Source organism: Lutra lutra, chromosome 2, assembly GCF_902655055.1.
Source record: "Lutra lutra chromosome 2, mLutLut1.2, whole genome shotgun sequence".
In the NCBI taxonomy this organism is placed as follows: domain Eukaryota; kingdom Metazoa; phylum Chordata; class Mammalia; order Carnivora; family Mustelidae; genus Lutra; species Lutra lutra.
The window spans coordinates 6,972,111-6,998,769 of NC_062279.1; the positions used below are offsets into that span (position 1 = coordinate 6,972,111).

Consider the following 26,659-nt stretch of genomic DNA (forward strand, 5'->3'; position numbering starts at 1 on the left):
CATCCAAGGTGCAGCGGTGTGCGCAGGGCTAACTCCCCGGCTGCCTGCCCTCTGCGCATTCCTGGCTTCCGCTCCACACTTACCGACATTCCTAGAAATGGAAGAAAAGGAGTTTGAAGTCTATCCATTCCGTGTTTCCAGTGTTGGCAGGAAGGTAGAGCTCTCGGGGGTGCATAGAGGGCGTGGGGGAGCTGGAACAGGTGCCGTCTGGGAGCTTGTCCCCCAGGCTTCTGCTTGACCCGTGCGAGTGACAGCGAGTGGCCGGTCAGACTGTTGGTTGTGGCATTGCTGGCCATCTCCATCCCTTTGGCCAGGCTTGAGGTGCTGCATAGTCAGAACCCTGGGCTTCGGTGCTGGGGACAATGAGAGTCAGAGCCTGAGTCACTCATTACTGAATGTGGGACTGGAGTGTATGAGACTTACCTGTACCCTCTTATTGTCCTTTACTGTAAAACAGCACCTGCTCTGCCTGAGAGCAGATGGCAAAAGAGATGGGAAAATGCTTTACTAAATGCCAATTTGGGGCAATCAGCTCCCTGGCCTGAACCCAGGGCGGTGGTAATGGGGTGTGTGCATTTCATGTCTCCCTCTTGCAGGGAGTGTGGACTCAGCCAGGGAGCCTCTCTTCTGGTGGAAAAAGTAGGTGAGACCCCTTGATAGAAAGCTTTCCAGACAGACACCTGGGGATGCTTGTGGGGGTGCCTGGAAGGCAGGGACCACACTTTATTTCCTTTCTTCTTTTTTATCTTTAAGGTATACAAGGTAGTGATTTAAGATGCAGAGACATGGTGATCACCACGATCAAGTTCATTAACACATCTCCTTCACCTCACAGAGTTACCTTTTGTAGGTGTGGTGACAACAGTTAAGACCTACCGTCTCAGCAAATGTCAGCTCAGTCGTCGTGCAGCATTACATCTCCAGAACTTACTCACTTTGTAACTGAGAGTTTGTACCCTTCGGGCGTTTTTTACATGATCGGCGCCCAGTAAAGGACTGAATGTTCACGGCTGAAGGTAAGTATGTGGCTTCATTGTCAAACAAACAGGGTTCCTGATCAACAGCTGGACTGAGCCAGCTGTAGAGCTGGACCCCACTCATTCCATGGCCCATGCTCACCCCAGTCATCCATCCCCTTGTGGGTACAGGGGCCTCCCAACACCCGCTTCTTTGCAGACCTCCATTACCTACACGTGGCGTACATCCTGCACATCTTTCCAGAATTTGCCAATGGCCAAATCTCAAAGGTGCTGGGCTCGATGATAGGCTCTCCTAAGGGAGTAGTGGAGAGAGTGAAGTTACTGTGAAGGGGAGCCATGGGGAAGAGAAGAAGGGTATCAGGGTCCTCTCGTGTTCTGGTTGCTGTGAATATATTTTTGCATTTAATTTCAGAACACATGGTCCGAACAGCACCAAGTAAAAATCAATTCCAACCGTATCATTTCATGAGTGGTAGAAATAAAATTGTCAAGACTGCTATCATTTAAATAATCCTGGTAGAATTTGAAATAATGTTTTCTAAATTCCCCTGGCATACCTGAGGGTTATTTGCAGAGTACCAGTGCTCCAAGGAATAGGAGTATCTTTTCAGAAACAGCTCTTTCTTCTTCCACCTTCAGCATGGAAAGGTCTTGCCAGCCGGCTCCAAACTTCCTCATGCCTGAGAGGCCATGTCAAGGTCACAAGGTGTGGAACTGAGAGTTTCCAGTCCTGGCACTATAATTCTGCTGCAAACACACCTTATCACTTTGGTCAGATCAATTGACCCATGACTGCTTACTAAAAACTCCTAGGTACCGGGTCCTCCGAAGGCACTGTGCAGACTCATAGATCAGTAAAATCATCGGGGGGATGGACAAACATGCAGCTAATAGTAAAACAAGCTGTGCCCTTGAGTTCCTGCTTCTGCTTCTGGAAGAATATCTGGTTAGGTCAAGAAGATTTCATGTATTTGTTGAGTTAGTTAATTTCAGGGATAGAGTTCAGTGATTCGTCAGTTGCATATAACACCCAGTGCTCATTAGGTCATGTGCCCTCCTTAATATCCATCATCCGCTTAACCCATTCCCCCAGCCACCTCCCCTCCAGCAACCCTATTTGTTTCCTAGAGTTCAGTATCGCTTATGGTTTGCCTCCTTCTCAATTTTCACCTCATTTTATTTTTCCTTCCCTTCCCCATGTTCATCTGCTTTGCTTCTTAAATTCCATATATGAGGGAAACCATATGGTAGTTGTCTTTCTCCGACTGACTTATTTCACTAAGCGTAACACCCTCTAGGTCCATCCATGTCGTTGCAAATCATCAAGATTTTTCAAGGTGCTTACAAACTTTGACAGCTGAATGACCAAAAAATATTTTACTAAAAAATTAATGGGAATAGGAGGAGCAACCAACTTAAAGAAAAATATCATTATGATGCCCGTAATCTATTGACGGTATTACAATACTGTGATACGTACACATTTTACTATTATTTTTGAACTGTGGATTAACTTTTTAAAAATAGAGGAAGAATTGTGTAGAAACCTATGTTTAAATATAACCTCTGCTAAAAACTTTAACTTTAGGGACGCCTGGGTGGCACAGTCGTAGGTTAAGCATCTGCCTTCACCTCAGAGTCCTGGGATCGAGCCTGGCATTGGGTTCTCTGCTCAGCAGGGAACCTGCTTCTCCCTCTTCCCCTCCCCTTGCTTGTGTACTCTCTCTCTCTCTCTTTTTCTTTCTCAAATAAATAAGATCATAAAAACAAAACAAAACAAAAATTTTGACTTTATTTCTCCCTGCCAGAAAGACTTCTGGGAACATAGTTTTAAAAACTGCTTTCTCAGGGTGCCTGGGTGGCTCATTTGGTTAAGCGACTGCCTTCGTCTCTGGTCATGATCCTGGAATCCCAGGATCGAGTCCCACATCAGGCTCCCTGCTCAGCAGGGAGTCTGCTTCTCCCTCTGACCCTCCCCCCCTCATACTTTCTCTCTCTCTCACTCTCCCTCTCTCTCAAATAAATAAATAAAATCTTTAGAAAAACTGCTTTCTCAACCAACCCCTTAATAAAACTAATTGATTAAAAACAGAACCCGTGAACTTGATGTTTTGTTCTTGCTTGTCATACTGCTTGACCAGAGCTCTACACACTCTGACTTTGGAATGACCTCAAAATTTTTGATAAGACAAACTCTAGTTAGCCCTGTCCAACTCAGAATACATCCTGGAGACGCCTCTGACTCTCAGCTCACTTCTAAGAGTGACATGTGAGCCACTGAACGTGGACCACTGAAGCAGACCAGTGAACATGGTTACTGAGTGTGGATCACCAGACGTGGACTGCCAGCCATAGACTGCTGAACACAGACCACCAAACGTGGGGCCCTGAACATGGGACACTGAACATGGACTGTCACACGTGGGCTGCTGAACATGGGCCACCACCAGGTATGGACTGCTGACTTTCACCTACTCACCCTATGGTAAAGGCCAGAGAGAGGAAGTTTTGGAAGTGATGGTATAAACAGAACATTCTAGAAAGGAATCTCTGAACTAGGCCCTGCCACTTGCTGGTGTGTGGCATTGTGGCTGTGATACCCCTGCACAGTAGACTCTGGCTTCCTTTCTCCGGGGAAAGGTCTCAGTGTGGGTGTCATTGTTCTCCTGGTCTTTAGCAGTCTCCTAACTGGTCACCCTCCTTTCCTCCTTTCTCTCCTCAACCCCGTTTCCAACCAGCAACCAAAGTGGTTTTTCCAGGATGTAAGTCAGATCATGCAATTTCCCTGTTTATGACTCAACTATGACTTTTCCCAGTGCCTAGAAAAACAGTGATGGGACATGCTTAGGCCCTGCCCTTCATTTAGGATCTGTCTCCTCATCTGCCCTTTCTTCCTGGGGGAGGCTGAGGCTCTCCCCCTCTGCACACACTTGGCACCCATGGTGCTGGCCTGCCTGCAGCTCTCTGGGCATTGGCCCCTCGGCACTGAGACCGGTGTGCAGCTTTCCTGACCGTCGGGAACTGGTACATCGCCCCAGGGCCTACAGCCCTGCCTGTCTGGGCTCCTCACACTCTGAACTCCAAGGATCACTCATCCTCCTCTCTGTTCCCTTGACCTGCTTTGTTGTTTTTAGCAACTTGCGTCTGTACCTTATATTCAGTTTTATGTTTGTTTCTATTTGACTTTTCCTTGTCAAACTTTGAACTGGTCACGTCTCCCCTGAATGTGTGTCCCCCAGGGCAGATGTTTCTTGCTTCGCTGACTATTTCTCTTTTCCACTGAAATGTGAGCTCCTGCAGGGTAGGGAGCTTGGCCTTCCTGCTCATCAGTGTAGCGGTGCTAGCGAAGGCAGTCCTAGTACAGGACAGGCCCTGGTACGTTTCTCTTCTTTTGTCCACGAGAAGAAAAGAGTGGTTTTGATTGCAGTAGAGAAAATAAGGAAGTAAGGGTTTCAGCTCAGCACCCCAGTCCCTGACGAGACATCCCTTTTTACTCCCTCCGGGCAGGGAGCATATTTCTGACTTTGGAACCATGAGGGCTGAACTCACATACCCCGCCATCCATCCCCGCCTGCAGCCCCTCACTCTGTGTGCAAAGCGCACCCCCAACCTCACTCCACGTCCTTCAGAGTTCCCCTCAGTACCCCTTGTAGGTCAGCTAGCCCATCCTCCTTGTAAGCCCTGACCAGGCAATTTGGGAGCTGCAGATGTTCCTGTTGGCCACCCCAAGAAAGCTCTAGAAAGCTCTCCGGAGGCAGGGGTTGGCTTCTTTTCCTCAGGAGCCCGAGTTGGGCTTGTGCATGACAGGGGCTCAGCAAACACTAGGGGATTGTTGGAGAAGATATATGAATCTGTCAGTGAGAACTGGTGTCACCTTTTCTATGCCCCAGATTTAACAGAATGACACAGGATGGAAAGGTAATAAAGCTTCCTCAGCAGCGCCCACTGGAAGCATTTGAGCTGAGGACGTGTTACCACTGAGAAGCCATTGACTACATTTGCTTACTTTCTGTATACTCTTGTTGTTGTTGTTGTTAAAGATTTTATTCATTTGAGAGAAAGAGTGTACAAAAAGAGAGGGAGAAGCAGACTCCACATTGAGCGGGGAGCCCAATGCGGAACTCGATCCCAGGACTCCAGGATCATGACCTGAGCCGAAGGCAGATGCTTAGCCACTGAGCCACCCAGGCGCCCCCATTTTATGTATTCTTGATGGTCCAGCATGTGAAGCCTTGTTTCTGGAGAGACTGCCTCCCAGGGCTAGCTAATTCTTAGAGTGAGCAAACAAGGCCCCATGAGTATACCGTCCACGTACAAGCCAACCCATCCAGAGCCCACATACCTAACCATCTCTTTATCACGTACTCACTCTGCTCTTAAGGAGTGGAGGCCAGGTCTGAGACAGCCAGGGATCAGCGCTAATGCCTAGAATATGCCCAAACCATTCAACCATCCAAACTCAGGCTCACTCAGTTTACTTGTCCTACACCCCTTCTTTTTTCCCACAAGAACACCAATAGAGGTTCTGGGCCATGCTCTGCCCTCTCCCCCTCCTAAACAATCTTGTGCCTCCCCAAATGGCTCCACATAGCACCCTGTGGCTCCTGTCTCTTGGGAGCTGCGAGAAGGAGCTCACTCTTTTATGACAATCATATCCTGTCCACGAGTCTCATCACATCTGATTAAAACAAATCCCAGGTACATCTTCAGAACACAGACCTTGTTCTGACTCTTCTGGATCCTCAAAAAAATAAATCTCCTTGCTTATTAGCCCTTTAATAAAAACAGAAACATAATAAAACAAAAACAAGCTAAACTGTGTCTGATGGATTTCATACTGCGTGATGGAAAAGCAAAATAATAATTATGCTTCAAGATGTTCTTGTTACAGAAGGGAAAAACAAAGCAAAACAAAACAAGGGACCTGGAAGCTTCTAAGAAATGTTATTTAATGAAGAAAGCTGCCTTGGGCTTTGGACTCATATATATTATTTTTATGTATATGGTCCTCATATTAGACCAATCAGAGAAGAAGGTCAACTTGACATCACTTTCCAGAGTTAATAATGTCATTTTTCCTGAATTCTATCAAACTATCTTTTTTTTCTCTTATTGGTAGAGTGCCATAGTCTCCCCTTCAGATTTCTGAGATGCAACGTGTCCTCTCTGAAGCAGCGGAAATCTCCAGCTCTTCCAAGCTGACAGGAGATATAATACCCCACCCCCTTCAGGATAATTTACATTATTTCACTAGACATGCAGTCGTGTAAAGGCTTGTGTGGTAAATTTGAGATTATTGTCTTTAGAATTTGAGAATCTCATATGACTGCACACAAATTACAGTTTTCAGGAGGAAAATCTCTGTCAAAAACATTGAACCAATGGGACACCTAAATTTTCTGTAAGTTAATAAAGAAATTTAGTCACGTTATTTTTAAACTGCTGACTGATCAGTCAGAATGCTTTATTTGCATGATATAGGCATTGTTGTTGTTGTTTTGATTCAAATATAGTTAACATACAGTGTACTATTAGTTTCAGGTGTACAATGTAGTGACTCAGCAATTCTGTACAACACCTGGTGCTCATCACGACATGTGTCCTCCTTCATCCTCACCCTCCCAGCCCTCTCCCCTCTGGTAAGCATCAGTTTCTTCTCCATAGTTTAGTTAAGAGTCTGTTTCTTGGTTTCTCTCTCTCTCTCTCTCTCTCTCTCTCTCTCGTCTTTCCCTTTGCTCATTTGTTTCTTAAATTCCACATATGAGTGAAATCATACAGTATTTGTCTTTCTCTGACTGGTTTATTTCTCTTGGCTTTATAGTCTCTAGCTCCATCCACTTGGTTGCAAAGGGCAAGATTTCATTCCTTTTTTATGGCTGAGTAAAATTCCACTGTATATATACCACATCTTCTTTATTTATTCGTCTATCGAGGGACACTTGGGTGGCTTCCATAATTTTGGTGTTGTAAGTAATGCTGCTATAACCATAAGAGTGCATATATCCCTTTGAATTTATGTTTTGCATTTTTTTTTTGGCAAATAGTAATTCAATTGCTGGCTTATAGGGTAGTTCTATTTTTTTAAGATTTTATTTATTTATTTGACGGAAAGAGAGAGCACAAGTAGAGCAGTAGGCAAAGGGAGAGGGAGAAGCAGACTCCCCTGAGCAGGGGACTCCATGAGCAGGGATCATGATCTGAGCCGAAGGCAGATGCTTAACCGACTGAGCCACCCAGGCCCACCAGGGTAATTCTAACTTTTTACTTTTAACTTTTTATTCTTTTTTATTACTTTTTATAGTAATTTACTTTTTATAACTTTTATTACTTTTTATTCTAATTTTAACTTTTTGAAGACTATTTTTACTATTTTCCAGAGTGGCTGCACCAGTTTGCATTCCCAACAGTGCAAGAGGGTTCTTGTTTCTCTGCATCCTTGCCACCACCTGTTGTTTTTGTGTTTTAGTTTTAGTCATTCTGACAGGTGTGAGGTGATATCTCACTGTGGTTTTGATTTGCATCTCCCTGATGATCAATAATGCTGAGCATGTTTTCATGTGTCTGTTGGCGGTCTGGATGTCTTCCTTGAAGAAATGTCTGTTCATGTCTTTTTCCTATTTTTTAATTGGATTATTTGTTATTGGGGTGTGAGTTGTATAAGCTCTTTATAAAATTGGATACTAACCCTTCTTGTCATTTGCAAATATCTTCTCCTGTTCAGTAGGTTACCTTTTAGTTTTGTTGATTGTTTCCTTAATATTTGACAAAGCAGAAGAGAACATCCAGTGGGAAAAAGACAGTCTCTTCAATAAATGATGTTGCAAAAACTGGGCAGCTACATGCAAAAGAATGAAACTGGACCACTTTCTTACGCCATGCACAAAAATAAGCTCAAAATGAATTAAAGACCTGGGGCACCTGGGTGGCTCAGTGGGTTAAAGCCTCTGCCCTCCGCTCAGGTCATGATCTCAGGGTCCTGGGATAGAGCCCCAAATCTCTGCTCAGCAGGGAGCCTGCTTCCTCCTCTCTCTCTGCCTGCCTCTCTGCCTACTTGTGATCTCTGTCTGTCAAATAAATAAATAAAATCTTTTTTAAAAAATGAATTAAAGACCTGAATGTGAGACCTGCAACCATAAAAATCCGAGACGAGAGCTGGGCAGTGATTTTTCTGACATCAGCCATAGCAGTATTTTTCTGGATATGCCTCCTGAGGCAAGGGAAGCAAAAGCAAAAATAAACAATTGGGCCTACACCAAAATAAAAAGCTTCTGCACAGTGAAGGCAGTGTTTTTTAATGATCTTAATAATTCCAGACAATGGGGCGCCCAGGTGGCTCAGGCCATAATCTTGGGGTCCTGGGATCCCCTGCTCAGCAGGGAGTGTGCTCTCCCTCTCCCTCTGTCCCTCTCCCTGCTCATGCTCTCTCTCTCTTTCAGATAAATAAATCTTAAAAACATACTTTCAAGCAATGAGAATAAAGGACAAAAATTAAACACCTGGAAGAACGAGCTTCTACAGGTGCTTACGATGTTTGTCATAAATTAACATCCCAGTGGTAGGAAGTTTTCACCAAACAGCCTGTGGTGTAGGTGGAACATTCCAACGTTAAATTCCTTCAAATAAGACATGTGCATAGGAAATACAGGTTCAGAATCTATATATTTCTTGGAAAGATAATTCAAATTAAACCATTACTTACTGGAACTGAGGAAGGGTTGAAGACATCTTAAAATACAGAGTAACTATCTTCATTTCGCACAAACATTAAAAAAGAAAATTGTTTGTTGAAGGGTTTGCTCATTTTTAACACTTCTGCTTTCATTCCTGTAGATACCTTTGTGAGACTTTTTAAAAAATCAGTGTACTGAGACAAAGCATAGAAATAGTTTAGGGGCACCTGGGTGGCTCAGTGGGTTAAGCCGCTGCCTTCGGCTCAGGTCATGATCTCAGGGTCCTGGGATCGAGTCCCGCATCGGGCTCTCTGCTCAGCAGGGAGCCTGCTTCCCTCTCTCTCTCTCTCTTTGCCTGCCTCTCTGTCTACTTGTGATCTCTCTCTGTCAAATAAATAAAATCTTAAAAAAAAAAAAAAAAAAGAAATAGTTTAGATCGAAGTATTTCCTGCCAGGAGAACTATTGTCAGATTAATGCAAACATTAACAAACAAAAAGGAGACTTTAACCCCAGAGGAAGACTGTGTTCCAGCATTTATAGGCCTTTACTGTGGGTAATCACTGTGTCACTCATAACTTCTGTTTACTCCCAACTGAGAAAGTACAGTACATTACAAACAGAACAATGGTCGTTTATGTTCAATGCCTATTAAACACACTTCCAACAAACAATGTGTGTGTGTGTAGAGATGCTTTTCCTTTTTTTTCCTGTTATGTTCGTTCTGATTATTGAAATGATATTTATTGTAATAATAATAGTAATGCATGTAATAATTTATTGCATGTATTACAGCACATGTAAAGACATACTTATTGAAATGTAATTTTATGTTTGTTGACTCTAATAATAAAAAGACTAATTTGTATTTTTTTTAATTGATGCATTGGCACACACACTCAAAAGAAGGATTTTTCATTAGGGAACATCTGGGAAGCATTGCTCTGAAGGATGTGGTTGCCAAGAGGGGAGGTGGTGGGCAGGACCCAGTTCTGTTGGCAAGCAGGATGGTCTTGGTGTTGCCAAGAGGTATGGTAGCATTTTTTCTCCAGCTGAAGTTCCCTTCGGATTTTGGATTCTTTTGTTTTCTCTGAAATTGCTTTCAGTTTAGTGGGCGCAGTGGTAAACCACCTGGCATCCCCCGCATGGTGCATAGAAGGAACCATTTCCATAGGTAAATTATCCCAGCAGAGGAGTCTGGCCATGCGGCGTGCTGTCGCCCTCTGGTGGTGGGAGATGCGCCGACACTGCCCCCACCAAACCCCTTGGGCCAGGGGATGGCCTTCCTCTCTCTCTCCTGCAGCCATAAAAGCTCATGTCCCTTTTGATAAACAGGAAAACCCCACACTTGTATCCTCCCTTCTTCCACCCAATGATTCTTGAAAATCACTGAATTTGCTGCATATTTTCATTAGCCTGGATTTGGTCCAGACTTCCTTGAAGGTTGTAATACAAAAACAAAGGTGGTTCCCCCCCCCCATCTGTCAAATATATATAACACTACAACCTTGAGTATGCTTAGGTAAGCAATTCCCCTCACTCTCATACAAACCTTCCCGGTTGACCATCGCTATTTTAGTCCATACTGAAGATCCCTTGAAGAATCCTTCAGGTTTTCTTATGATTTTATTTCATTTATTTACTTTTTTAAAGATTTTATTTATTTATTTGAGAGAAAAGGAGAACAAGCAGGGGGAGGAGGCAGAGGCAGAGGGAGAAGTCTCCCCGCTGAGCAAGGAGCGGGATGTGGGACTCCATCCCAGGACCCTGAGGTCGTGACCTGAGTGGAAGGCAGACGTTTAACCGACTGAGCCACCCAGGCGTCCCTGTTTATTGTTCTAAGCAGGCTCCACAGCCAGTGCAGACCCCAGCGTGGGGCTTGAACTCACAACCCTGAGCTGAGACCAAGAGTTGGACGCTCAACGGACGCAGCGTCCAGGCGCCCCTCTTACTCGCTCAGTGCGGTATCACGGGCAGCGGGGTCCGCGCTGCAAGGCAGGTTTTCCTTGCTCTTGCTTCTTCCTCCCTCCGTCCTCTCCCTGCCCTCCCTCCCCTTGGCCCGTCTGGTCCCGGGACTGAGAGTGGGTGCACAGTGGTCAGGGAGCACGGAGCAGGTAGAGAACCGGGATACGGCAGTTAGCGCACAGCCTGCGTCCCCCCATGCGCTCCCGCCTTCGGTGGGGGTAGGTGCTCGGAGAAGGAGTGTGTGCAGGAAGCGAGAGGAACCCCACAGCGCCGGCAGCCGGCTTCCCAGAGACCTGATTGACCCTCTCTGTGGTCCCCTCAGAAGCGCGCGCCCGGGGCTGTATTTCCCCCAGGGGTTCGTGTTGAGAAGGAAGCGACAGGACGCACGGGAGAGTGTGGCTCCAGCGGCGGAGCGCTGTGTCCACATCACCGATCGCTGGGACCGCATCCCGCCTCGCAGCGGGCGTTCGGTGGCTGCTTACTGTCCGGGGCTCCCGCACAAACCGTCGGCGCAGAGGCGGCTCGCCGTCTGGGGGCGGGGGGCGGGGCGGCGCCGCCGCTCGGCAGGAGCCGGGACGGAGAGAACGCACCTGCGTCCGGGCAGCCGCCTCGGGGCTCAGGAGAAACGTGGGTGTCCTAAGACCCGCTTCCCTGCTGGGGCTACTGCAGCCGCTGTCGTCCACGTGACCTCCGCCCCCCACCGCGTCCGTCGGGGCTGTGGGGGTGGGGGGTCAGACTCGTGGTTGTCACCCGCAGCCAGCTGTGTCTCTGCGCGGGGAGGGGAGCGTGGACCCGACGCCACTTCTCCGATTCTCAGCGCGCACCTGTGGTCTGGGAGCTCCCCCGGGGGCCTCCCCAGACCCGGGGCTCCGCCGCTGACCCCAGGCCAGAGCCAGCCGGCGTCCCAGGCAAAGGTGCCGAGAGCTTTGAAGAGTCCTGCGGCTGAAGCACCAAGAGCCCTGGCCTCCGCAGGGCACGTCAGAAAGTCAGTCAGTTCTCCAGAGAATTCGGCCGGGAGTCAAATACAAGTGATTCTGGACCTGCCAGAATCACTTATTCATTTTTAATTTCTAGACATAATGGGATTTTGACAAAGCTTATACTTGGCGTTTGACAGCTTCTAACTGAAGCAGAATTTGTGTGACACGAAAAGCACAGATCCCGAGTGTTCAGCTGGATGAGTTTTGACGAATGTGGTCATCTGTGTAACCCACGTCGCCGTCAAGACTCAGGACGTCTCTGCGGAGCCCCTAAGTTGCCCTGCTTCCTCTCTGATCCTCTCTGATCCTCTCGGCTCATTCCCCGCCTGGAAGAACTCTGGTCATGATCTGGCCGTGAGGTCAGGGCAAGCTCCTAGCAGGGCAACGACCCCAGGCTTTGTATCCCTGTAGGCTTGTTCTGTGTTTTTGTTTTTGTTTTTTTTTTTTTTAAGATTTTATTTATTTATTTGACAGAGAGAGAGATCACAAGTAGACGGAGAGGAAGGCAGAGAGAGAGAGAGAGAGGGAAGCAGGCTCCCTGCTGAGCAGAGAGCCCGATGTGGGACTCGATCCCAGGACTCTGGGATCATGACCTGAGCCGAAGGCAGCGGCTTAACCCACTGAGCCACCCAGGCGCCCCTTGTTCTGTGTTTTTTTTTTTTTTAAAGATTTTATTTATTTATTTGACAGAAATCACAAGCAGGCAGAGAGGCAGGCAGAGAGAGAGGAGGAAGCAGGCTCCCTGCTGAGCAGAAAGCCCGATGTGGGGCTCGAACCCAGGACCTGGGATCATGACCTGAGCCGAAGGCAGCGGCTTAACCCACTGAGCCACCCAGGCGCCCCTGTTCTGTGTTTTAATACCAATCATTCTGAGCCAGGAACTCCCATCGCTTTCTGTCATGGCTCATTTTTAAGTAGTATTTCCCCACGACCTTCAGTGTCGCCATGGGCATCAGATCTCCTTGAGGCTTGAGCCTTGTGTCCTGGTACTCCCAAGGGTGAGGAGGAAGGTGCCAGTGAGCGACCTTGTGCTTGCCCCAAAGCAGGGCCTTGATACACTTCCTTGAAACTGGCTCAGAGTCAACACAGAACAAAGAAGGGCTTAATCATTTACTGGGCTCAGATCAGGTGTGGCCTCTCTGGAGGGGAGCGGGGGTGTCCGAGGCGAGGCCTGGATGGCACACAGAAGTCAGGGGTTTTTGTGCACCCGAAAGACGGGGTCTGAAAAGGGAGGGTGGCTGTGCTGGCCCACGAGGCAGGCGAGCAGCCGAAGAAGGCGGGTGATCTCCCGCTCTTACGCAGAGGAAGGACTGTGCTTTCCACATCACACTCAGGGCAGTGAAAACCATGCTTTCCAGTTCCTGTGTTCTGGGGCTCTGGCACCTGGGGCCTGGCTGACCCTGGAGGACCTGTACCTCCCCGAGTTAGCGGATTCCTGGAGATAGTTAACTACTCCAGTGCTTTCACGTGCCAACTGACACCAGCCCACACCCGGACCACCTCTTCTATGGGGCTCTCAGGCTCTGGGCTACCTTCCACCTGCCCTCATCACCCCAGGGCCAGTGCAGGCAACAAGGAGCAGCCCCCAGGCTGCCCCAATCCGAAACGCGCTTCCCTTGCCTCCCCCGTTCCCTCCTGTAGAAAGTGCCATGAAGTCTTTTGTCGTGCTCTTCCCTCGGTCCCTCTGCGTCCTGACTGACCCACGGGACCCCTCATGGCACGGTGTGGGCCCCTCCCTTTGAGAACTGTGACTAATAAATTATGTTTACAGTGGCAGTCATCTCCTGATCTGTTGGTCTTACCAGGTCTGCATAATAGGAAAACCTACATTTTAAAACACGGATATAGGGGCGCCTGGGTGGCTCAGTGGGTTAAGCCACTGCCTTCGGCTCAGGTCATGATCTCAGGGTCCTGGGATCGAGTCCCGCATCGGGCTCTCTGCTCAGCAGGGAGCCTGCTTCCCTCTCTCTCTCTCTCTCTGCCTGCCTCTCCGTCTACTTGTGATCTCTCTCTGTCAAATAAATAAATAAAATCTTTAAAAAAAAAAAACAAAACACGGATATAAAGCGACTCTTCATTTGCCAACACTTTTCTGGCTTCGGAAGGGTTGGAGCCGAGGGTAAGGCTGTGGCTTGTGGACCGTCTGCTCCAGGGAGCAGCAGGATGAGGGCTGTGGCCGTGGCCGAGATCACAGCAGAGGAAAGCCCTCTGCAGAACGAGTATGAGAGCGGGTGTCCCCTGGGGCTCCCTTTCAGTGGGCTGAGGCTTGTCTCTGAGACTTCCAGGAGGAGCAGCAGAAACGGGCTAGTCCCATTCAGCTCCTAAAGGCAGACGGAGCAGAGAAAACCACAGAAGAGTGAGTAGTCGAATTCTGGTTAAAACAGCAATGGGAGGGACGCCTGGGTGGCTCAGTTGGTTAAGCGGCTGCCTTCAGCTCAGGTCATGATCCCAGCCTCCTGGGATCGAGTCCCACATTGGGCTCCTTGCTCGGCAGGGAGCCTGCTTCTCCCTCTGCCTCTGCCTGCCTCTCTGTCTGCCTGTGCTCGATCACTCTCTCTCCCTCTGTCTCTGACAAATAAATAAATAAAATCTTTAAAAACAAACAAACAAACAAAAAACAAAAAAAAAACCAGCAATGGGATTTTGTGGGATTTACACATGCTGGGAGGAGCTCAGGGTCCGACCCACACAACCGGAGGAAGGAGCAATGATGGTATAACGTAGGGATGAGGGTGGCAGACACGCACACAGCACTCTGCCCCTCCTAGCACCTGCAGGTGTGGCTTAATTTGGCACTATTGTTAATAGTAACGAGGTACTATTTTTTATGCCCTGTTACAAGGATGGCAACAGAGGCACCGAGATGAAGCGATCTGTTCAAGCTTGCACAGGGAATGACGTGCTAGGAGCTGGGCTCTGAGCCCAGAATGGGGCTATCTGCCCTGCTGTGCTGTAGGATTGGGGCTCCTCACACAGAATGACTCATCTGTGCTTGCAATTTTATTTTATTTATTTATTTATTTATTTAAGATTTTATTGACTGATTTGAGAGAGAGTGAGAGAGCACGAGCCAGGGTAGGGGCAGAGGGAGCCGGGAGAAGCAGGCTCCCTGCTCAGCAGGGAGCCCGACGCAGTGGGGGTAGGATCCTAGGACGTTGGGATCATGATCAGAGCCGATGTGTAACCGACTGAGCCACCCAGATGGCCCTGTGCTCAGGTAGAGCAGCACAGCTAGAACCCCAGCCCCTGTCCTCAGGGAACTTGGAGCCTGTGGAAGAAAGACCGTAAGCAAGGAGCTACATAAACAGGACTGTTCCAGATGCACGCCGAGGGTCCTGAAGGAAAGAAACAGAGCGACAGGACACTGAATGCTGGGTGTGCATGCACAGGGCACTTAGAGTCCCATGAATTTAAGTCAGCACGCAGAAAACTCCTTGCGAAATGAATAGCTAGCTGGCAGGTTGGGAGAGGGAACATCTAGGGGGAAGCCACTGGGCACAGGTGGCCAAGGACAGGAGTCTTCATCCCGCAGCATGACATATGTACATTTCAGTACCCAGTGTGGTCCAGGAACTCCAGCGAAGCCCTGTCCCATCAGCAGAGTCCCAGGCCCTTCTTTCCAACACTACCAGTGTTTTATACCTTGTCCACAGGCTGCTCTCACAGCATGCCCAGACCTGAACCAGCCTCTTACCTCCAAAACCTCCTGCCTCCCTGAAGCCCCAGGCAGATGCTGGCATGACCACTGCCTAGACAGGGTCACCATCAATGCCATTCTTTCTCTCACCTCCACGTTCAAGCCATGGCTGCTTCCTGGTCATCTTCTCTCCCCATAGTTTCAGGATCTGTCCCAGCCTCCCCATCTGTAAGGGACTGACTCTACCACATGGTTTGGAAGTTTGTCTTGTGAGAACCGTGGTGCTCTGTGGCACAGCTCAGGGCTGTCTCTGGATCAAAGACTTAAATAATGTTTGTCTCTCACTATAGAACTTACAAAAAGCATTTGTGGGGTAGGAAGGATGGAGACAAGGCAGCCTTCCCTGCAAGGATTTTCAGGAGAGACTGTGGAGGTGGTGTTGACATGCTTCATGAGACCTGGAAAGGAGGCACCTTTAAACAGCACCACCCCTTCATGTCACACACACTGTCGGACTACAGACTCTTGCTGAGGAATTTGCTCTTGTCCAAAGCCAGGGCCAGGGCTCTGAGCTGAGTGCTGGGTCCCTGAGTGATGACTTTTGGATTAGCTGGCAGAACCATGTAACACAGTCCCAGAGACCGAGGGGTCTTAAAAACCAGAACTTTATTTTCTTGAAGTTCTGGTGGAAGTCTGGGATCATGGTATTGGCAGGGTTGTTTCCTTCTGAGGCCATTGAGGGAAGGATCTATCCTGGCCTCTATCCTTGGCTTGTAGACAACTGTCTTCCCCCTGAATCTTCAAATGCTCATCCTTCAGAATGGGTCAGTGTCTTAATCTCCTCCTAGAAGGACCCTAGTCATATTGGATCATCACCCACCCCAATGGCCTCATTTTAACTTAATTCCCTTTTCAAAGACTCTCAGTAGCCACATTATGAAGTACTGGGGGCTAGGAGTTTAACATAGGAATTTGGGAGGAACACGGTGTAGCCCCTAAGAGTCTCCTCCGGGAAAGCTGGGCAGCCTGGGTGTGGTGGGAACAGAGTCCTTGAGGCAGAGCAGTGGGAGGTGAAGACAGAGGTAATTATGAGCCAGTCCACAGTCCCTGCAGATCGTGATAAGTACTTGAGATTTTAAGTGGGATGGGAAACCTTTTCAGCATTTTGAGAAGGAAGTGACATACGTCTCTGTGCCTGCTGAGTGGGAAACGGGACAGCAGTGACCCCAAGACTCAGATGGGAGAGCAGTCACGGTAATTATGACACAGCTGGGTGAGAAATGACGGTGGCGACAGGAGGTCCAGTTCGGAGTTTATTTTGAAGGGAGAGGCAACAGCATTTGCCGACAGAGATCGTGGGATGAGAGGAATTAGAGAAATGTTCCTGGTTGCACCCAACTATGGGAGCCGTGGCTTCATGTTCTGAGATGCGCCCCCTAGAGGAGGGGCAGGCTGCAGGGACGCAGGGTCACGACTTTAGTTTGGACATGAAGGGTGAGATTCTGTGGACTGCATCCAGAAAAGATGTGCTTGAGTCGGGGCTGGCTGGAGCGGAAGGTGTAAATGTGGAGGTCATTCCGAAGTGGACAGTCTTTAGCACCCAACATTTGAAAGATTCTTCAGGGAATGAGACATGTTACAGAAGAGGAACATTTGATGTTATTTAATCAGTGCCTGAATGCCTTGTGTGGACTTTGGGGTTAAGAATTTCACATTCAAAGGCACTGTGGAGCCTGGGGAAGCTTTGGCAGGCGGTTAGAAGTCCTCGGTGGTTGTCATCTGTCCCTGCCCAGGGGAAACACATACTAACATCTTGCCGGAACTCTCTCATCTAGGCAGACCAAGGGCAGCACCCTAATTCCGAGAATCCTCCGAAAATTAGTCTTCTGGGTGAGACGGAGTCCGAACCCGGATTGTCCACAGACTGACTGCAAGGCGGAAGGCAGGCACTTTTCCCAGTTTTTCCCAGCCTGCTTCTTTGTGCCGTAGCCTCCTTCTGTCTCCAAGGGAAGATATAGCAGCGACTAGAGGGATTTGTCCCTGTTTGGATTGGAACAGTCTTGTTTGCATCTAAACTCCATGTAGGCGGGCAGTGGGGGGAAATTCTCCCTGACCCTTCCGGGCTTTCTGCCCCCCATCCCCAAGACCTCTGAGAGAAGTCGCCAGAGCAGAGCATGAACCTACTCATGGGGGTTTGAGAAGACCTCAGGGGTTATCCCATAACCCTACTGAGGCTCAGAGAAGGGGACTGACCTGCCAGGTGTATTATGGGAAGCAGGCAGGTGAGTGACACGGTCAGAATCCCAGCACTGGGCGTGTGAAGTCTGGCTCTGCCATGGACTAACTCTGAGACCCCAGACAAGCCACTTAGCCTTTCTGTTTCTCTGTTTCCAAATTCTCAAAAGAGGGATAGTGATGGGTCCTTCACAGGATCTTTGAGGATCAAAAGAGATAATGGCAGGGACATTCTTACCACAGTCGGGCAACCAGATGGCAGCCATGGAGCACGAGGCATCATTTTTAAGCGACTTTTGAGGTCTTCTGACTCCAGCTCCGACGCTCTTGCCAACACCATCCTGCTCACAGTCTCCCAGGTGGAAGGGCTGAGCCAGCTTCTGGGAGTCTTATTTCGATCTAAACATAAAAGCAGGGCTCACCAGACATGTATTACAGTGGCATGCTGGCTATTGACCCTGCAGGTGGCGAGGCTGGTGCAGATGTCCTACATTGTGGAAATGACACTCGTCACTTTACCTTATGACAGGACCATAAGCAACGCTTGCTAACAGAAGTCTAGCGTGGGCTCTAGATATTGACTTGGGGCTTGGGAAGTCCAGAAAAATTCACCTAACTTCAGAGACACATCTTTGCTGAAATACCAGACTCTGGGTCACACTAAGAATGGTACAATAGAAAAAAGAGCTATTGTCTCTGCTCTTGGTTGATTCACTGTTTGTGTTTGTTTGGGCTTTCCAAAAACCTTAGGGGATCCAATCATTCAGGATGTCAAGGATTTTGGGGTAGATGAAAGTCTGTCCTTAAGAATTAAGTTTCAAAGAGTTATTGGAAACATTTTAGTATGGAAAACTCCTGGGTGGGTTACAGTTCATGTCAATCTCTTCTTAAATAGACCACCCACTATGCTAATTCAACTTTTTCTCGCACAGTTAAGCAATTCATTGTGATTATGCATTATTGTTCTATTGATGCATAGGGTTCTGTGTCCCTATAAAAACAGGCTCACGAGAAAGCACTTGCCTTTCTGAGTACTTATGTCCATTCTGCATATTTTTCTGTTTCCTTCTTCATACCATGCTTATAGAAATCATTTGCTTTAGGTGCTTAAAATTTGCTTAACTGTGCTCTAAAGGAGTTTTTGAAATTGCACGTTGTCCAAATTCTCTGTTTCTGTGGTTCCTGATACTTATGATATTCTTAGAACATTCTATCTCATATCAAAATCACAATTGTATTTTAATTGATTTCATCTTTACATGTGAACCTCTGTGATAGAGTATATTTTGATATAAGGAATGCATTGGAGATCATGTTTTGTTTTTCTTTGTCTGTTTCCTTAAACTAGTGATTATCATGTCTGAAATTACCCCCTTCCTTTAAAATGCTAAATTTTCACCTACACGGTTTGATTTCTATTCCTTTTAGTTGAACTAATGTGCCTCTTTCCGCACTGTTCCTCACTGTTTAACTTCTCTACTGTAGCTGTTCTTTTAAAATATATCGGGGCAAATCTCATCACTCTCCTTTTCAGTCCTTTTCAGCTCCCAGCTTGGATCAGATGTTTATATAGTTCCCAGTGAACTAAAAGAAATGATACTTAATCTTTTTTATCAAGTTCATTAGGATTTTGATTGAACTGTATTAAATTTCTATGTTCACACAGAGAATAGACAGCTTATACTAATGTCTCTTTAACATCGAGGACATTGCACACCTGACGTGAAAGTGTTCTGTATTCTCCGAAGACAGTCGTATCCTTTTCTCCACCTAACTTATACAAACATATTTTATGATTTTTCTAGGTATTTTATGGATTTCGTTGTTGTGGTTACACGTGGTACCATAGTTTGCTTTGAGGTTTTAGTTGCTACTGTGACTGGGATCTTTTGCTGTGTATGGAAAGTGGCTACACACACACACACACACACACACACACACACACACACACAGAAATTTAAATATTTGATTTTTAGAAAAATTTTCAATCTCTGTACATTCAGACTGGCTAAGTTGGAAAAATTTGGCAAGACCTAGTTTTGGTAGTGGGGAAACATGGAGAAAGGGAAATGTTAATGGTCTCTTGGTGGGACTGTGAGTTAGTACAGATTTTCCCATGGAGCATTTGACTATATACATTTGACTAAATACATCCTTTGGATGAATTTCTAGAATTGGTATTGCCAAGTCAAAAAGTATATATACAGATTTAAAATATATATGCTTTTTGACTTAGCAATACCAATTCTAGAAATTCATCCAAAGGAGTTAACTGGACAGTTCACAACAAATATGTCCAAATATTCATCATGTTAGTACTCATAACAGTTGAAAGTTGGAGTCAATATAAATGTGTGTTATAAGAGATTTCCTAAATAAATCATGATATATTCTGAGGGTGCAATTTCTTGCAGCCACAGACACGGTAATGTATCCAAATGCATGTGCATATGTTTACCTGCTGTCGTAGAGAATTGTCCTTGCCTGGCTCTTGAATGAATAAAGCAGGTAGTGATCAGCACACATTCCGGGTACCGCTGAGGAAATGTGTGAGGACATTCCGCATCTGAAAGGATGTTGAACTTATAACTGGGATTTCACGTCACTTACGTTTTTTCCTTATTCTCTGTCCTTTTTTATTTTTTAAAAAAGCATGAATCATTTGAACCCCCTTCCTCCCCCCCACCCCCAGAATTAGGCTGAATCATTGTAAACAACAATAAAAAATGAAAGAGATGCTAACGTGTCGAAGGCAAAGTGCTGGAAAGGAAGCAGTGGGTTGAAATAGCACTTGGGTCACAATGAATAGTTCTAGAGGGCAGTTTTTGCCCTGACTCACAATAGCCATTGTTTAACCTTGGGTTCTAGGAAGTGTGCTGACGACTTTATTTTTTATTTATTTATTTTCTTTTATTTATTTATTTATTATTAAGTTTGATTAGCCAACAGAGAGTACATCATCAGTTTTTGATGTGGGGTTCACTGATCCGTTAGTTGCATATAACACCCAGTGCTCAGCACATCGTGCGCCCTCGTTGACGACTTTAGATGACTGATCTCATTCAGCCTCACCACGGGCTGTGTCAGGCTGTAATTATGCCAGCAGGAGCTGGAGGGTGTCACCAACTTGGGAAGAGCACAGTAGGCACCCAGAGCAACCTTGCTTGAGTGCGGCTTCTTTCAAAGAACTGGGAGGCCTCCCTCCTCCTTCCTGTCCCTTCCCACACCCACTTTCCCTACAGCCCAACTCTCCTGCTTCTCCTGTCCCCCGAGCAGCCTTCATGTCTAGCAGCAAGAGACTTAGGAAATCATGTTACAGAGATGGATACATTATATGTCCAGTTGACTTATAAAAAGTCCTAGGAATCGGCTACTTAAAAAATTTTTTTTTTTTTGGTTACCAATTTTTAAAATTGAAAAATCTATGCAAATACTGCCCGAATAGGCAAAGCGGACCAAGCTGGGTTTGAAATATTAAACATATCCTAGATCTAGCCCAGATCCTTTTTTTCATTTTTCCTGTTTGCTGTTTTATGGCTCCTGTTTTTTTTTTTCTTATCACAAAAGCAATTCACGTTTAACATAGGAAGAAAATCTGAAAATACAGATTCCAAGAGAATCCTGAGAATCATGTGTAACCCATCCCTTCCCAGAGGATCGGTATCGACTTATATTACTTATACTATTTCATGAATATTCTTCTGGACCCTCTTCTGTACATATTTATTATATTTCAGTAAAATGACGTCTTGCTATTTTTACTGTTTGGGGGACCAGTGATGATTTATCTGTTGCATTTTCTGTGTGGATGCTTGGTTTGTGTCCTTTCTTAAAAAATTGCTGTCATTACAGCTAGCACAGGGAAGACTGGAAGAAATGAAGAACAAAAGAAATAAAAGAGCAAAGGGCAAGAAAAAGAGGAGAACATCTTAGTACTCTGAAAAATGGACAAAAATGGTTACAACCCAGATAAGACTATAAAACTAGTCGGTAGTACACCAAGATTACCAAGTCCGGATAAACCAGGCACTGGGCATATTTGTTTCTGACAAATTATCATTTAAACCAGCTCGGTTTTGCTCACATTGTTTCTATCTGTCGGTCCGTAAAATATAGGTATCATATACAATATATGTAAATATATGCATGAATATACATGATATATATATATTTAAGTGCATTATCTTGCTCCGGAAAGTGCAGAGTCTATCTGGTGGGAAGACTTGTTTTCCAGGAGGGGTCCCCCAGCTTCCGAAAGTCAAACCCCCCTCGTGTGTAACTGATGAGACCAGGAGACTCTCCTTTCTCCTGTCGCCCATCCTCTCCCCACTCTGGCCTTCGGCATAACAGCCAGCATCTTCTGGTTTGTTTGGTTTTGTGTTTAGCATAATTCTCTGTTACGGGAAAGTGCTGCCTTCTCCAGGGCGTATGCACTGAACTCAGTCCAGTTTGGGGGCTCTGGAGAGAGCCAGCTGTACCCTCTGCAGCGTCCTGAAAGGAAGGACACCCTGCCCTCTTCCCACTCAGGCTTGGCCTCAGAGGAAGGACCCAGAAGAGAAGTAAAAGGCCGTTGCCCAGGCTTGCAAGGTGCAAGGCAGAGGCTCCCCTCCAGGGAAGGCTGGAGAAGGCAACGAGGGAGCCCGGAGGCCTGTGGGCCACACGGGAATGCAAACGTGGGCATGGCCCACATGGGGGAACCTTATAGACGTGGACACCTGTGGCACCCTGAAGGGGAAAATGGCTCATGACCAGCCCTGAGTTGTGTTGGGGGGCATCGAGGGCTCTGGTTGGGCTGTGATGATGCTCACAGAACCATTTTCAATACGTCTGCTTCACTTTCTCCCAGGGCTTGACTCCCAGCTTCCCAGGGGTGCGAGAGAAGCTGCTAATTGTCACGTGTGGCCCTGGAGCTCCCAGGCAGGAGGTCCAATCAAGCACCCTGCCTCCACTGCGTCACGATCCGAATTTGGTATCTGGCAACCACCAACAGGAGCATTGTGCAAAGTAAGGGGGTCTTCCCAGATCCTTACTGCCTTGGAGAATTCTGGAAACCCGGGAGGCAGGAAATCCAGAAAGTTGGAATCTGGTTTCTTGGACATCCAGCAGCAGGAGCCTGGCCCCTGGGAATGGGGCCAGACCTACCATTTCTGGAGATTCACGGGGGGGATGTAGAGAAAGGCTCAGGTTTCCAGACACAGCGGAAAAGATCCAAGAGTGAGCTTGAGGGCTGGTTTGGTGGCAAGCATGACGTGACTTTGAGCCCCAAAGATTGGGGTCTGAGGCTTTTAAAAATAACGTTTAGAGGATGTTTTTTATTATAAGGAAAGTAAACACAAAGGCAATAACTTACCCTTAAATCTAACCATTAGGTAGCTCTGTGGGTGAGTCAAGAAAAAAGGAATCATATATCCCTTCAACAAATGCGTACTGAGTTTCTAGTTTCTTCTATAGTCCAAACACAGTTCTAAACGCTGGGGAGAGAACAGAGAACAAAGAGGACAAAAATTCCTGTCACCACAGGGCTTACACAGTGTGGGGGGGAGAGAGAGAGATAGGAATAAATATATAGATGACAGGATTCTAAAATAATGTTATGGGATGAATGGTGTCCCCAGAAGGCATGTGTTAAAGTCCTGACCCCCAGGACCTCAGAATGTTGCTGCATTTGGAGTTGGGCCTTTAAGGAGGCGAGTCAGCTAACATGAGGCCATGAGACTGGGCCTGACGCAGTCTGACTGATGGAATGGCGGACGTGGGAGGCGATACCTTGCACAGAGGGAAGGCCAGAGGAGGACACAGAGAAAAGGCAGCCATCTGCAAGACAAAGAGAGCGGCAAGAGAACCCAGTCCTGGGACACCGACACCTTCATTTTGCATTTCTCACTTCCCAAACTGTGAGAAAGAAATTCCTACTGTTTAAGGCACCTGGTCTGTGGTATTTTGTTATGACAACTCTAGAAAACAAATGCAGAGAGTTTGTAGGCTGTTAAGTGCAATACAGCACAGTAAGACAGGGTCCGCAGCGTGGGGCCGGGCCCATCTGTGGGGGAGGGGCATTCTAGGCAGCGGGTGGTGCCAAGGCCCTGGGGTGGGAGCAGCCATGAGGCAGTTGAGAGGGTGAGCCTAGCCACGTCAGAGTTGTACGTGTGAAGATTTTGGATTTACTCAGAATGAATCCGTTTTCCTAATGAATAAAAATCTTTTGGGTTTTCTTTGTTGGGTTTGAGATAGGAAGCTAGGTAGATAGATGACAGGTTTAAGAAAATTTGACTTCAGATGATTTGGGGTTTCTCAGTCTGTGACTGTGGTATCCCTTTGAATTTGTTAACATCTTCTTTTAGTCCTCACTTTATTTTAAAAGTTTTATTCACCTATTTCTTACACATCCTTTATTAAGCTTCTAAATATTTTCTGTGCTGATATCATAAGTAGTATCTTTTCCACTATAATTTTGAAGGAATCAGTTGACCTTTCTCTCTGTTGGTTCCCTATAGTGCAGTGGCCTAATTAACAAAGTTCACTCCCCTCCCCACCGCTCCCCTTTACTACCCACTTTTAGTTGAGAATATCACTTTTCTTTTACTTCAGTATGTGTTCATTGATTTCTCATGTTTAAATGATTTCTTCTGATTTCCAGCTATGGAAGCAGAGGGGGAGAACGTCAGGTGGCATTTTCTCCCCTTTCTTGCCATCATCGGCTAGTAGAACCCCACATTTTGTCTCGGTGATGTTTGCATGGGTTCTGGGCCTGTCATCGCCGAATGCTCCTCTTAGACCCAGGCTCCCAGCTCAACATGCTCTCCCAACACCTGCAGCCTACTGCAAATCATTCTTGGCAGTCAGTACCCCACATGCTTCCCCAAGCAGACCTCCTCACTGGAGCGATACTCCTTCAGGCCTTGTGTTGAAAAACACCGTCGCATTTATAATGAAGAGACAGTTGTCGGTGTGGAAGAATTTATGGGCTCGCATTTCTTGTTCTTGAGGGCTGTGCTGGCACTGCTCATTGTCTTCTAGCATTGAAGGCTACTTCGTGCACGACGGGACCTTCCTGATCGAATCAGCAACTTGATTGTCTTGCCTGGCCTTCTGAAGATTCTTTACACTAAAAATCCAGAAATTTTATGGAGATTTTAAGATAAAATTTGTTCTTGATTGTTTTGTACCAGATTTTCTTGGGATCCACTTTAATTTTGTAGACTGGAGTCTTCTTAACACCTGAAAATCCTTTTTTTTTTTTTTTTTTTTTTCAGTTTTTATTTAAATTCCAGTTAGTCAACACAGTGTAATATTAGTTTCAGGTGTACAATTTAGTGATTCAACACTTATATCCAACAACCAGTGCTCATCACAAGTGTCCTACTTAAATATGTGATTTTAAAAGAAATTAATAATGCTAACCTTTCAGTGATTTTTCCACTTAGGCCATCCACAATCTCCAAAGAAATGTCCCCCTGAGCCCAATTCAGACTCAGGGATTTATATTCCAAGTTCGTTTGAAGTGGATATGCAGCAGGTACTAAACTAACATGAGGTCTGTTGACCAAATAAAACATTGGAAGTTTTGAAGTGAGTGCATCATCAACACGTTGCTTTATAGCAATTTCTAAACCTCTAGTATCACTGCAATTCCCATCACCAACAAGTATACTGCTGATATAAACTGGCTGTATAAAGTGACTCAGCAATGCTCCCTGTACACCAAGCACTTCCCATCTTGTCAATTTGTCACTTGAGGACATACTGCTTACTCTATTAACAACATCTGCAGGACAGTAGACAGTCAGATAAATTTTGCCTTCAACAGCCACATGGAGACTCAGTTCTTCATTGGCTTCAAACGCAGATATAGAATGTGGATTAAGACGCAATTGTGACTTAATCTGGGCTGAACCTTTAGGCAACTGGTTCATATAGAGATAAATGTTGATAATCTGTTTCAGAGGGGGTAGATTAGAAGCTGGTTCTGTACAAAATATTGATTTTTCCATCATAGCAGGATTTTTGCTGTAGAAGAGTAGAAGTTGTCTATAAAAGTACCTAAGGAGAGACCTTCTTGCTGTAACAACAGCATGAGTGTCATGCAACACTCTTCCATTTGGCTTAATGCACTGGCTGTAATTGTATTCACCTGTGCCAACAGCTACAACTTCATGCTGTCCAGCTCTTTCAATTATAAAAGCAGCCAATGAATTGCTACATTTCAGATATTCTGAATGATTGGAAATTAGTTGATTAAATGTTTCTTTAACAATTTGTGAAATCTTTGCATACTGAATATGTCTTCCTTCATAATGTACTTTTGAGACATATGCTGGTTCTGGTGAAACAACAGGTTCTGCAGGGATAGGAGGAGGACCTGCTGTTTCTAAAACTCTTGGTTCAGGTTCATCCAATTGTAGAAGCTCATCAAGAGCTAATTTCGCTGCATTGGATCTAGACTCCTTTTTATTTTGTCCCAGTCCAGTCTTATATTGAACACCATCCACCACAGCACAAAAAGCAAAATATGGTCCCATAATGTTACCTGTTGTTACAGTTTCCTTAAGATCAAGGTGAACCCGCTGCATTTGTGCAAACTGGTGCAAAGCTGACACAGGATTTATCTCTCCACGTCTGTATTTCATTACGAATTCTTTAGGTATTTTTTTTGGAGGAAGGACAGGATTTGAAATAGATGAAAGGCCTTTGGAAAGCAATGGTTCTGGAAAATTACCCGTCACTTGCGTAACCTTGGAAGCCATATTCGACAGGCTGTATCTTTCTGAAGAATATCCTGTGGGTGTAGTTACCGTCTGGGTTGATGGCTGAGCTGGCAAGTTCTTTTTCAGCATTTGAGCAAAGCTAGGGACCCGGGAACTCTGAAACCAGTCATTGTTGCCAGACATTTTCTCACCGTTTACGCGCCGGGCTTCTGGCCCTGTGCTCGCGCCCACGCAGTTCCCCTCGGGCTATCCTGAAAATCCTTTTTAAAATTTTATCTTTGGGGCGCCTGGGTGGCTCAGTGGGTTAAGCCTCTGCCTTCCGCTCAGGTCATGATCTCAGGGTCCTGGGATCGAGCCCCGCATCAGGCTCTCTGCTCAGCAGGGAGCCTGCTTCCCCCCTCTCTCTCTGCCTCTCTGCCTACTTGTGGTCTCTGCCTGTCAAATAAATAAATAAAATCTTTAAAAAAAATTTTTATCGTTAAAGCTTTC

The 26,659-nt window shown here is 46.3% G+C and overlaps 1 protein-coding gene across 1 annotated transcript; it reads right to left on the bottom strand.

The window, feature by feature from the left end:
* Positions 1-10,744: 10,744 nt before the first annotated feature.
* On the bottom strand, positions 10,745-26,412 carry LOC125093951 (adenosine deaminase domain-containing protein 1-like). Its single transcript, XM_047719755.1, has 3 exons — positions 24,863-26,412; positions 11,438-11,555; positions 10,745-11,328 (listed from the first exon to the last, which is right to left on the bottom strand). The coding sequence occupies exons 1-3, from the start codon at positions 26,351-26,353 to the stop codon at positions 10,745-10,747; spliced, it is 2,193 nt and encodes a 730-aa protein (XP_047575711.1). The 5' UTR covers positions 26,354-26,412.
* Between the last annotated feature and the right edge of the window lie 247 nt (positions 26,413-26,659).